Below are 13,638 nucleotides of genomic sequence, written 5' to 3'. Positions count from 1 at the left end.
TCCATAGGATCCCAGTTTGGCCCCAGGAATTGTACACATCATTTTGGGGGCACCAGAGACCATGAGCAGACATGGTATGTGAGCTCCACAGACCCCTCCACCCAGCTTTGGTTTCCTGGCACAGGCTATATGCTGGCTTGTCTTGTGTTAACTTGATATGCAAACTAGAGGTTTCTGATAGGAGGGAGCCTCAATTAAGAAGATGCCTCCACCGGGCGGTGGTGGTGGTGGCCGCGGCGGTGGCGGCGGCGGCGGCGGCGGCAGCAGCAGCGGCGGCGCACGCCTTTAATCCCAGCACTCGGGAGGCAGAGGCAGGCGGATCTCTGCGAGTTCGAGGCCAGCCTGGTCTCCAAAGCGAGTTCCAGGAAAGGCGCAAAGCTGCACAGAGAAACCCTGTCTCAAAAAAAATAAAAAATAAAAAATAAAAGAAAAAAGAAAGAGAGAAAAAAAAGATGCCTCCATAAGATCCAGCTGTAAGGCATTTTCTTAATTAGTGATTGATGGGGGAGGACCAGCCCATAGTGGGTGGTGCCATCCTTAGGCTGATGGTCCTGGGTTCTGTGAGAAAGCAGGCTGAACAAGTCATAGGAAGCAAGCCAGGAAGTAGCGCCTCCTCCATGGCCTCTGCATCAGCTCGTGCTCCAGGTTCCTGCCCTGCTTGAATTCTTGTCCTGACTTCTTTTGGTGATGAAACAGCAATGTGGAAGTGGAAGCCAAATAAACTCTTTCCTCCCCAACTTCCTTATTGGTCATGGTGTTTCACTGCAGCAATAGAAACCCCTAACTATGACAAGCCATCATACACATACCTCTGAAGCCAATGTCCACACGTCCTAGACTACGTTCCTTGGTGTCCTAGCCAGCTGGAGTTAGAGGAGCAGGACTCCAGCTCTTCTTCCCTGAATCCTCACGGTCATCTGAGGGCAGTAAGGCCCAGGGACATGTTTTGCTTAGCAAATGTGCATGCTAGTGGGTGGGCCGGCAGACTGACTGGGAGGCTGGAGGATTGGGTACCTGCCCACATCAAGATGTTGAAGAATGTGGCCTCAGGTGTCTGTCAGCCATCTTTATACTCCCATTCTGCCTGTGGGTATTTGGTCATACAACTCCATGCATATATTCCTCCAGGCCTCTTGAGTCATCTCCATGGTGATGTTATCATCGTGATGACTGCGATGATGTCAGCTAACTTTACTACTAAACATGCAAAATGCACTGGGTGCTGTGCTACATAGCATCTCTATAAGTGACCTCACTTTATCCCTACAGACCACTTGGAAAACAGCCACTGTGTCACATCACTATCTGCTGGACCAGAAACTTGAGGGATGGTCTGCCTTGCAGAAGGTCCCTAATGGGGTAAGCATTAAAGCTGCCGTAGCCCAGATTGCGCTCACCTACCAGGACACTCACCTGACAATGCATACCTGGCCCTAGAGCTGTGTTGGAGAAGTGTCTCCATGCCCTATCCCAGCATGAAGGATGCCGTCCCATCCTGCCTGCCATCTGCCATGTGCCCATCGGGCAGCTGAGTTCTTGAAGCTGAGTTCCAGGCAGGGGTATGGCTGTGTGGATTGCAGGCTACATCAACACAGCTGGAGAGATTCTGGGCTCTACTTACCTTGGTCTGGGTTGAAGATCCGGAAGACCTCAGGGCAGCTCACAAGAACCAGCTCACCTACTTGAGCAGGCTTCCAACATGTGATATTGTCCCACATGCCAGGGCAACCTGGAGGAGAGAGCCACCGTGAGTGACAGTGCGCCTAGCCGTATTCATACCACATGCACACAAAGTGTACACATACCACAACCAGACACAAAGACACCATACACGTCCCACATATGCAGATACACACAGGCACAACACATACTATAGGTGTGTACACACATACACCCCTCTGTAACAGCTAGTTTTCAATATCAATTTGACTTGATTTAGAATCACCTAAGAGATGGTGAGGCATTCCTCTGGTGATGGTGAGGGCATCTCCAGAGAGGACTGACTAAGGAGGAAAGGTCCACCCTGAAGGTGTGTGGTATTACCTGTGGGTGGGCTGGTATCCTGAGCAAAATAAAGGGAGGAAGGAGAAAGCTAGTGGGGTGCTAGCATTCCCCATTTCTTTGCTTGTTAGGTGCCATAACATGAGCTGAGCTACTCCGCTGTGCCTTCCCAACCACAAACAGAACTCCTGAAACTGTGAGCTAAAATAAATCTTTCTTAAGTTATTTCTATTAGGTATTGCAATCAAATGATAATAATGGCAAACAGCAACCACATGCCACACACACACACACACACACACACACATACACACACACACACACATATACACATACACACACAAGTACACACACACATATATACACAGACACAAGTACACACACACACATACACACATACACACACACATACACAAATACACACACACACACACACACACACACACACACACACACACACACTTTGCATGAACTGCTCAGAAGTTGGCCCTTGCAGGAGGCAAACAGTTTACGAGGAGAGAAGGTAAGTCTTCCTATGTGGGGACGGCTTGCTCCTGCACCTGGAAAAGCACTCCAGGAGTGGTTCAGAAAACCACTGTAGGAACTCCAGAGCAGGAGACTCTGTGGAAGGCCCTCTTCTCCATGCCACAGTACAGCTGCAGCCTGCCAGACACCTGCATTCCCTTAGCCTCATCCCCCTTGTGGGATCTGGCCTCATATTCACCTCCCCAGTGAGGCTCACTTCTCCATGGGAGTGGGGTTGAGGCTAGACCAGCTGGCCTGAGGCTGACTCCAGAGCCCACTTCCTTCCCAGCATAGCCCTGCATCAAAGCTGGCACCTGAAGTGAGGTCACCACTTCCCCAGCTGAGAGGATGGAAGGTATCCAGACGGAACTATGGAAAGACTTGGAACAGAAAGAGGTGATGGAGGCAGAGTCCTTGAGGAGGCCAAGGTCAGAGCCTTGTTGTGGGGATTGGCTGGCAGAGGGGAAAGGACCGGTACACAGAGAGACTTGGGAATCACTAAGTCTTCCTGGGGGTGAGCAGCGAGGAAGAAAAGTATGTCCAGCTCAACTATCTCTGATTTGGGAGGTTTGATGGCTCATGGGATCCCCCTGTCTTCTGTGCATTCTCTCCCCTTATGGCCACCATCTCTCTCCACCTCTCCTCTGCACTGCAGCAGCACTCATCAAGGTCAGCAACAACCTCTTCGCTGCTGCCAAATCCAAGGAACAATTTCAACTCCAGCCAAGCTGGACTCGGCCCACCTGACTGGCCGCAGATTCTGGAAGGCATCCTGTCTTGGGCCACCTGCCCACTCACCTTGGATGAGCTCAGGGACTTAATAGAATTACATGTAGCCACTCTCTGGGCTGACCTCAAGGTTTGTTTGTTACCTGCTGTATGTTCCCACTTTGAGGGGCCAAAGACAAGTCAAATGCAGGAGTTCTGGACTCCACCCAGATCCTCCGACTGAAACGACCCTGCGGCCCTGCGTCTGTTTCAGCCCAGCTGAGCGCTATTTGCTCCATCTCTGTCATGGGCATCATCAGGTCCTGCTTGGTTCCCTCCAGACATCAATGAAACCTATCAGTCTTCACTGGGATCACAGCCCCCTCCTAGATATTCCTCAGTTAGGACCAAAATCTTTTCGAATTGTATGGCTTGGTAACTCCCCACATCAACAATTAAAATCTGTGTTCTTCACACCCCGATTCATCAGCATGACAGCTGTTGTCCCTGCCCTGCCTACCTGTCCCTATCTGGCCTGCCAGGCGTACTTCCTCTTGAGCATATGAGTGGTGAGACATGTCTTTTTGGTTGTGAGCCTAGCCTTTAATGGCTGAGCCATCTCTCCAGCCCATGAGTCATGTCTCCCAAGGAAAGGATGTGAAGAAGAGCAAGGAGGAGGGAGCCCCAGGATACCACACTCAGGGGTTAGCAAAGGAAGCACGTGTAGTGACATCGTGGAGAGTGTATGACAAAGGGGCAGAGGGGTGGGGGAGGGGCCGAAGCAGGTCAGGCAGCATCAGACAGCTTTCAGGAAGGGAGCCTGACCTACAGAGGGGTCTACAGATGGGGGAACTTCAGTGTCCCATAAGGAACTGAGTGACTGCTCACATCCTGTCTCCCAGGACTGCTAGGGGGGGACGACTAACAAGTTCCTACACAGGAAGTCCTATGATCAGCACCATGGTGACTCCATGCTTGTTGGTTGTCATTGGGCTTAGCTTCGTTATTTCAGCTAGATGCTCCTGGAAATCACTCCTTAGAAGGGCTGCCCTGCTGGGGAGATAGAAGCTCAATGGCCAGCTGCTGACAGGCTCAGAGGAAACCTGAGCAGGCGGAGGGGTGGCCTGGGCAGGCTTCATGACAGCATGGTTCCTCTGTCGCAGCCATGACTTCTGGCAACCCCAGACATTCTCAGCTTCTAGGTCTCTCAGAATTCAGACCTTGCTGCTTTGGTGTTCACACGAGTGATTCTCTGGCCTGTGGCATCCTGCTCATGGAATGGCACCCTCTGGGAGCTAGGAAAATTGTTAAAGTTCTCTATGTGGAGTTTAAGTGTACAGAGACTCAGGGGATCAGATGAGAAAAAGCACCTACGTATGCTGCTATCAAGGATTCCCGTCCACCCAGGGTGTCTCGCCAGTACACAGTTGGCTGTGACATCATGTCCTTGAAAGAGACCCAACAGCACATCTTTGGCTGCCATGGTCCGTGCTAACTGTGAAATGCCCATGGAGCACGACCATGTCTGGCCCACACCCCAGACGCCCTGGCCAGCAGATGCTCCCATAATTGGAACATTAGGCCCTGGCACAACCAGCTGCTGAGGTCAGGGGGCCACACAGAGGGCACAGATGTGAGGACTGAGGGGCAAGGAGTGGCAGCAGCCAGGATCTAAAGCCGGGGATCAGAGGTGGAGGCCAGATAAGTAACACGCGGTCTTGGTGAGAGTTTTCTCAGTGATGTCCCCATGCATGAAGCTCACAAGAGGACAAAGCTGTAGTGAGGGCAGGGCCTTCCTTCCGAATCTGCCTAGAAGAACCCAGATTTATGTTGTGGTCTCCTCTGCTGTGATTCATAGACAAGTGTCAGAGCAAGAGTCCAGTGTCTCTCAGCACCCCCAGCTATGAGTGGCCAAACTGGAATCTGGAACAGAGAGTTCACAGGACTGTCTGCTGCTGCCTCAGGGATGGCAAAAGCCACTGGGACTACTTTCCGGTGTGTCTGCCAAGTGCCTTGCCCAGGATTCCCAAGGATCTACCTGTCACAAGGCTGGAAACTCTCCCAGTCCTTCATTCTGCCCCCAATTTCGTCTTCTTATGAGGCCAGGACATCAAGAAAGCCCAGAACAAGATCTCCGGGACCCCAGGACCTATAAAGACCACCCCTCATCTATGAAGACTGACCACCTTTAGACAGGACAGGAGGTGGGCTCACAAGAGGGTCCCTAGGTTTTCTGGTGGAGGACAGGAACGTATGTCCCCACCACAGACACAGAACATGTGTAGTTCAGCAGTTCACGTTGGTGGCGATGTAAGCCTTTGCTCCTGCCCCCTCCTCTCCTTTCATCCTTTCCTCTCTCCTCTTGCTACTTTTCCTTCTCATTTGCTCATTAATTCAAAAGGGATTCAGTGAAGGCACAAAGAGTTCAGCAGTGCAGATGAAGCAGAAGCAGCCAGTCTGGGCCTCGTGGAGCTTACAATGGTCTGGAATGCTATGCTGAGTGAGTGATAGGCTAGTTTCCTATTGGGGCTGGGAGGTTTATAAGGAAATTCAGCATCACTGGGCAGCACAAGTTACTATCATACCATCCTGGAGGAAAGAGGCCTGAAATGAGTCTCATCTGTTTAGAATTGGGCATCAGTAAGACTGCTAGTGGCTCAGGGAAATGAACCTTCCAATGACCCTGAATTCAAGTGGTCACCAGTGCTCTTGGGCTTATGGTCCTTGCCCCCAGCTTCAAAACTAGGAGCTTGGCATCCTAAGGCTCCTCAACTCTCCCATTTCCTCTCACTTCTAATGACTCTCACTATCACTCTGTGTCCATCCAAGCCACCTAAGGCATTCTTATTATCACCAGATCATCTGCAAAGTCCCCCGTCAGGGAAGGTGATATATTTGCAGGTTTAGGGAACTGAGAGGTAAGGATCTCTCTCTAGATGGTAGCAGGGCATCTTTCTCTGCCTGCCATGGAAGACTTTTAAGATAGTGTCCAGGTGATCCAATTTAGTGGATCAGAGAGAACACAATGGCAAAAATGAGAAAGAAAGTCATGCCAGGATATGGAGGTAGCCCAGGGATCATGAAAGGGATTGATTCAGAGTAATGGCAGCAAAGATGGATAGAACTCTGTAGGACACTTTAGAGACAAGAACAACAGGGCATGGTGAAGGACAGAGCTGAAATGTGGCACAGATGGCTAGTGCTCACCCATGTCATGTGACTCCTACCCTGAACTCTAAGTCTTTAGGACGGAGGAAGAAGAGGAGAACTAGTCTCCAAAGCTACCCTGGAGCCTTTACTACTTTTCTCTCTTCCTTCTCAGCAACACCCTTGAGACCATATAATGTTGTGGAATGTTCGTTTAACTAGTCAAAGATGTGTTACATTTCTTTATGCTGCATTTGTTTAATCATGTAAAGATGTATTGCTTTGCCTGCCTAAGGCACCTGATTGGTCTAATAAAAAGCTTGAATGGCCAATAGCCAGACAGTAGAGGGATGGGCAGGGCTGGCAGGCACAGGGAATAAAGAGGAGGCTGAATCTAGGCTGAGAGGGAGAGAGAGAGAGAGAGAGAGAGAGAGAGAGAGAGAGAGAAGAGAAGAGGAGAGGAGAGGAGAGGAGAGAAGAGAAGAGGAGAGAAAAGAGGAGAGAAGAGGAGAGAAGAGAGAGAGAGAGAGAGAGAGAGAGAGAGAGAGAGAGAGAGAGAGAGAAGGAGACAACCCAGGGCCAGAAAGACAGACACAGAGTAAGACATACAGAATGAAAAAAAAAGGTAAAAAGCCCTGAGACAAAAGATAGATGAAGAGAAACAGGTTAATTTAAGTTGCAAGAGTTAGTGGGACAAGCATAAGCTAAGGCTGAGCATTTGTAACTAATAATAGGTCTCTGTGTCATGATTTGGGAGCTGGTCGGTGGCCCAAAAGACAGCCTATTATAACATACAAAGGGTGTCAGTGTTCCAACAAGGAAGGAGCCTGGGTCTCTTAATGACTAGGCAAAGCTAAATTCTGTCTTCCCACTATAGCTAACTATACTGACTGATGACTTGTATTAAGTTAAAAAAAAAAAGTCATTGATCTAATCTCTGGTCTTTAAGGCTGGCTTGCAACTGCCGCATAGTCTATGTGATATGACTCACATACAAGAGAGGTAAGGAAGTATCACTGATGTCAGCCTGGTTCTCACTTGAGCATCTCTACGGATGGATGAAGATATAAATGAGTGGGAAGGTGGATAGATGGACGGATGAGTGGATGTTTGAATGTACAGGTAGGTAGATGGATAGGTGGGTAATGGGTGGGTAGGCGGTAGGTAGAAGGGCAGATGGATGGATAGACTGTCACAATGTAAGGACTAGTTAGGTGCCAAATGGTGAGAGAATTAGACACGTTGAAAAGCATGTTTGGTCTCACGGAAGAACACCCAAGAATGCCAAGGTTCCGAAGTGGAGCTGGCAAAGGCGGCTGCCGAGCAAAAGCAGGACAGGACAGTGAAAGCGCAGTCCTCAGTGAGACCGTGGGTTTCAGAGAGAAGATGCTCAAGTTCCCACCTCTGGAGCAGGCCTCGATCCCTTCAGAGCTCGCTCCCCTTGATGGATGCCCCACCAAATCCTCCCCCCGCCATGATCTCTCCTCTACTCCCCAGGTCTGCACCAGCCCCACCTTTAGCCCCTCCCGGCTCAACCCACACAAGCCCTACTGAGGACTGAGGGCACCAGGAGCCAGGAAGTGCTGCACACTTGGAGGGGTGTGACCACCTTCCCTCCGACACGACATGACACTCCGTACCAAGCAAGCAGCGGTGACTCCTGTGACAGCGGGGGAGACGGGGAGACAGAACCTACTTAGGCGTGGGGCTGAGAGAGAGAGTGCATGAGCCATTAGTCTTTGAAGGGAACAGAATGAGGAGCTAATCAGGGGTTGTCATGGTGATGATTCTGTCCAGTTCCACATAGAGTTCAAAACTCGTGAGTCCAGGGACACCAGAGTGACAGACAAAGCCACGGTCCTCCCTTCCTTTCAAGATCCACCCAGGGATGTTCAGCTATTCTTAAAGAAGGTCCTCAATCTGAGCACACAATTTGAGAGTGGAAAAACAATTCAATTTCCTGACAGCCAAGGTTTCTGGCTTTATCAGATGAGGACCCCTCCCCCTCCTGTGATGTGAGTGCTAAAGGAGAGGGGCAGAGCTGAAGGCAGCAAATCTCCAAATGTGACCCCCAAACCAGCAACACACCTGGCAGCCTCCCAGAATGCAGAAGCTCAGGCCCCACCCAGACCTAGGCAGGAGATACCCTGAGACCACTCAACAACCTGTGCTTCACAAACCCTCAAGAGAGTCTGATACTTGCTTGAGTTCCAAGAGGAGGAGTTCCTGGAGAAGATGAGTCTGAGCAAGCTCTCAGTCAGGTTCCTATGAACCCTACATGGGGTAAGTTCCTTGGAGCAAAGGTTTCTATAGACACCCACTTGCTCATGCTTGGGCCTAGTGAGTGTTAGAGCAGCTGGAAGGCCAGTAGGGTTGGCGGTGGGGGTGGTCTAGGCACCTGAACTCTACCTAAGACAAGTCCAGAAAGGCAGCATGAAGACCTCTCCCCTGACTTGCCACGGCATTCACTTTCAGCATGGGGCATTCACTGAAGGCTAGGTAGGGCAGCTCTTCCTGGACACAGGCAGGTTCCTGTGCTCACAGCTCCAAGCCTCACAAAAGAGGAGATGCTGCTGGCCACAACCTAGGCAAACAAACCCTGATGCAGGTAGAGGGATCACAGGATGGAGCTACAGGGCCTGTCGTGCACAGACAAGCCCCAGTTCCCAGGCACAGCAGCCCCCTCCCCTCCTCCAGTCCTCCTCCAGGGGCACTGCTACAGTGCAGCAGAAAGGGAAGTCCCCAGTCAGGAGTTCTGGGCACCCACCCAGAGCTGGCTGAGACTCTCCATGTGACTTCCCAGTGACAGCACCTCTGGCTCTAGCCGCTTCATATGTCACATGGCAGAGCCAGACTCAGAGTTGGCTCAAGTCCCATGCAGGATCCAGGGATTTGGAAACAAAACAGTGAAATATACCTCCATCCCTGGTCCTCTTCCCAAGAAACCCCTTCAACACATGCTCAAAATGATGGGGTGGTATTTCCGGCCCTGAAGATCAGGATGATGAGGGAATATAGGTGCCTCCCCAAGACAGTAATCCCCCACCACAGTGCCACACAAGGCCCTCCCCACCAACAAACCAGGCTTTCATTCCAACAGACCCAGCTTACTAGGTATGCCACGGCTATCTTCTAACATTACACTAGAGCTGAGAAGTCCCTGCCACCGGTGATGCCATCACCATGTTAAAGTCACTCGTGTGTGGCGACGCTGGTGGGAACATCCGCCTCATTGCCAGTCACATGAAACAGCACAGCACACACAATTACATATGGTGCAGACTAACTGACTAGATTCTTGGCTCCATGAATCTACTAAACTATACTTTTATCATTATTTCACAGTGTACTTAACTTTTTGATTTTACTGTAAAGCATTGTGCCATGTTACATGTTCTCACACATCTCCTGTTTACAGTCTCTTGACTGCACAAAGGGGCCATGTGCAGTGGCTGACCAGACCACCAAGGTCTGCATTTCTGCACTGTGTGATGCTTTGGGAGGCTGCCCAGCCATACAATTCTTAAGTGGCCTGGACATTGAAAAGCTAGTGAATGCACGCATGTGCACATGTATAAAAGCTGCCCTGAGTTCACACACTCCCAGGCGCTGAAGCAAACTGGCAGGCTTTTTTCAAGCATGTCTCGGGGTTAGCACTACTTCCTGGCAGTGTCTGTGCAGATAAGTGCTCAGGGACAACATAGAGGGAGAGGCAGAAGGAGACTACAGCTCACAAATCTCTACTCTCCCCAACCAAGGCTGACAGCACAACACAGCTCTTAACCCCAGTCCACTCCCAGAGATACTGATATCTTAGCTTGATTCACCTGCTCCGTGACCTTTTCTCTCATGCCTGACATCACGTGGGCACAGTAGTAGAGGCAGTTCTCTAGAGTTATCAAGCTTGGACACACTTTACAATCAGCTGGGGGCTGACTCGGAGAACACACCTCCTTGGAGCCTGAGCCCCAGATGCTGCTGACCTTGGCTGTGGGTGAGAAAAGACTGTGTTCATGGGTACCTTAAAGTGTTTGTAGGGATGTCAATGGCCCTGCAAAGGACAATGAGATGGCCCCTGCTCTAGGGTCACATGGTTGTTTAATCTGAAGACCCAGGTGAAGACAGCCCTAGAGGCAGGCATGAGGCTCATATGAGGCTCAGAAGACATGGAGGCCTTCCCTTGGGGACTGAGAACAAGGGTTGGCTGTCCTAGACCCTGAATCCTGGCATGGTGCCCAGAAGCTGCCTATGCAAATGTTTGTTTGCTGCAGATCAGGCCATAGGACCTTTCGGCCACAGATTTGATGGATGCTTCACTCAACACGGCCATCCCAAGGGGACCTCCCTTCCTCTACCCTTGCCCTTCCTTAGTGGACCTTCCACCACTGCGGCATTTATGCAAACACCCTTTGCCTTTGTGGGGCTCTGCTCTGAGCAATGCAGGCCCCCTTGAATACAGACCCAAGGCCTTCTTCTCCACAGCTCCTCATGTGTCCACCAAAACCTGGAATCAGGGAGACTTTTCACTCTTCACCTGCAGTGTAGTGGATTGGGGGAGCTGAGATCTCTGGACCTATCCAAAAATACACACAGACTCTACCTACCACCCTGGCATGGGCTTCTAGGTGATGGGCAAGGAAGCAAGAAAGGGACTCTCTGAGAAGATAATGTCATCTTCAGGTGGGAGGAAGCATCACTGCTGACTTGGGTGGACAAGCTGTGTGCGGGCATGAACACTGAGGACCCAAGCCTTCTCTGCTAGCACCTAGTCCATAAGAGCTAGCTCACAGTTCTCACCTGTCTTAAGCCACCCCTACCTAGGCTTGTTCTCCTGCCCTCCCTCCTCTCCTCAGCTCTCTGAAGCCAGGACTGGTTCTCAACCCTCCCCTGTTGAGGGATATTTGATCACACTATGTGAAAGGCGCCTTCTGATTGATTCAATGAAGAGCTGAATGACCAATAAAGCTGAATGGCCAATAGAGCTGAATGGCCAATAGCTAGGCAGGAGAGACTAAGCAGGACTTCCAGGGGTAGAGAGGAACTGGAGACGAATCTATGTGCTTAAGAGATGCCAGTGAGACACTGAGGGAGCCGGACATACAGAATGGAGGAGAGGTAAAGAACCACATGGTAGAACATAGATTAATAGAAACAGTTGTAAGTTATAGTTTAAGCTATAAGAGCTAGTTGGGAACAAGCCTAAGCTAAAGACCAAGTATTTATAATTAATAATAAGTTTCCATGTCATTATTTGGGGGCTGGCAGTCCAATAAAGTCTGACTACACTCCCCTCTCTTTCAGAAAGACTTTCCAGACAGTTCCAAATGGTGTCTACCTTGTCAGAAGAAGTCTGACCTAGGCAAAGGCGAAGCCTGTAGCTTTTTATACCATGAGGGAGACTTAGATGCAGTGACTCTGAAGTCCTCAAGCCATTTTGCTTCCTACAGATGACAGCTGCTACATATAATCCCCCCTCCATTAGACCCAAGAAAATTGAGGTGTTACATATCTTCAGAGGTGATATGGAAGTCATGCTGGGCCTCAGAGTATGCTGTCCTGAGGCAGTCTGTTCCAGTGACTGAGAATATAGACCGCCCAAAGTCAGGCCCCACTTGCAGTGAACTGTGTCCTTGAGCAAGGTGCGGGGGTTCCCTCGCATCTGTTTCTTCATCTGTGAAGTAGGAGTGACTGCAAACAGCCTGCAGTGTTCTCCCATTGGTCCTGTCTCACGCGCAGTCCATTGCCCACCCCTCCCTTGGACCAGTTTTCATAGCTCTAGCTTCTCATCAGAACCTCCTGGGAGCTATTGAATGTCTTGTAACTATGTCAAGCCAAGATTTTGGTTTAATCTGTACTGTGGCTTGCAGATGTCCTCCTAAAAGGTCCCCTGGTGGGTGGGTATTCCAAGCTACTCTCTCCTCCCTGCTCCTCCTGGCCCTCACCTCTTCTTCTCCAAAGCCACCAGTGAAGCCCCTCCCACCACCACCGGCCCCTCCTTCTATCAGTGCTCTACCCACACCTGTCCTCTTTTGCTTCAGCCTGCAGACAAGAACACCCTATGGGCAAGAGAGCAGCCATTTGGGACCAATGACTCCCCGTCAGGACGCAGGCTGCAAAATGGGGTCTACCCATATGGTACCCAGGCACTGGGTGTCTTCCCTTCAGGACCCACTTTCTCACCCACGCAAAGTAGCCACTTAGATCAGAGTATACAGAGTCCTCTCACTGTACACTCATCTGTCCCCTTTCCTCAGTGTCCTTAGTTGGTATGGGCTAGAGTCCACTTCTGGTCTGGCAGTGAAGCAGCCATGCCAAGCTGGGAGCACCCCCGCCCCCGTCAGTCTTTGTGAAGAAGCTGCTGGTGTAAAGCTGGCCTAGCGGAAATTCTGTTTAACCGGGCTGAAGATTAATAAAGTCTTCAAGCAGACTGTTCTCAGAAGAGCTGAGTGAGTCCAGAGGGAAAGGTACACTCCTCAGGATGTAGTGGATCCCCACCCCAGCCTACTCTGCATCGTGACAGGAGCAGGAGAAAAGCATGACCTCTCTAAGATGCCCACCCAACCTCCCCTACCCCTGCAGGGGGAGTTGGAAGAAGACCCCTGGGTCTTAGGAGCTGTGCCTCTCCCTCAGGACCTGAATTGTTAGGAGGCACCTTTTGGGATCCTTGGGATCATTTGAAGAAACAAAGCTACAGATGTATGCGGCCACATCCAGCATATGATACAGGAGTGCCACATTAACCAAAGCCCTGGGGTTGGCTTCTGCTTTCAACCCTGGTTTCTGCCTGACCCAGCAGATAGGAAATGACCCCACCCCGTTGCCTCCATCTGGCCAGATACCCTATAACCCGACCACCATAACAGCTGCATTCCCGCTGCCACTGGCCCCAGGTGGCCTATGAACAAGCTTGTTGATAGCTGCTATCCAGACCGGGTCCAAGAGAAGTCACTTTAAGCTACCCAGAATAGTCCAGCCCAGACTGGCACAAGGAGAGCCACCCAGCGTCACTGAGCAGGGCAGATGTCAAATGCCATGACCTCAGAGGGCGTTCTGAAGGCTCCAGAGTTCCAAACCCTCCCACCACGTCTGCACAGCTAGCCTGCATGTGCTGAGGACACCAGCCTGTGTGCCACCTCACTCACCTGGGGAAGACTCGTTTAGGCCCATCAGGTCATTGGCCCTCTGGATCTTCTCCAGGCACATGGCTTGCTCCTTCTTGAAGATGCAATCAGAGTGCATAGCAATAGCCTGTGGGAC

General features: G+C 50.8%; 1 protein-coding gene across 4 annotated transcripts in view; it reads right to left on the bottom strand.

Moving 5' to 3' along the window:
• Positions 1–13,638, bottom strand: part of Adcyap1r1 (ADCYAP receptor type I) — a 107,576-nt gene that overhangs the window by 29,648 nt on the left and 64,290 nt on the right. For all 4 annotated transcript variants that reach the window (XM_037203776.1, XM_028864099.2, XM_037203777.1 and 1 more), the window contains exons 3-4: positions 13,524–13,629; positions 1,622–1,729 (exon numbers count right to left, since the gene is read on the bottom strand). In XM_037203776.1, coding sequence (XP_037059671.1) covers positions 1,622–1,729; positions 13,524–13,629 — 214 coding nt within the window. The remainder of the gene's footprint in view (positions 1–1,621; positions 1,730–13,523; positions 13,630–13,638) is intronic.

The sequence above is a fragment of the Peromyscus leucopus genome, chromosome 3 (genome assembly GCF_004664715.2).
Source record: "Peromyscus leucopus breed LL Stock chromosome 3, UCI_PerLeu_2.1, whole genome shotgun sequence".
Taxonomy (NCBI): Eukaryota; Metazoa; Chordata; class Mammalia; order Rodentia; family Cricetidae; genus Peromyscus; species Peromyscus leucopus.
This window is presented reverse-complemented; position numbering and strand designations above follow the sequence as displayed.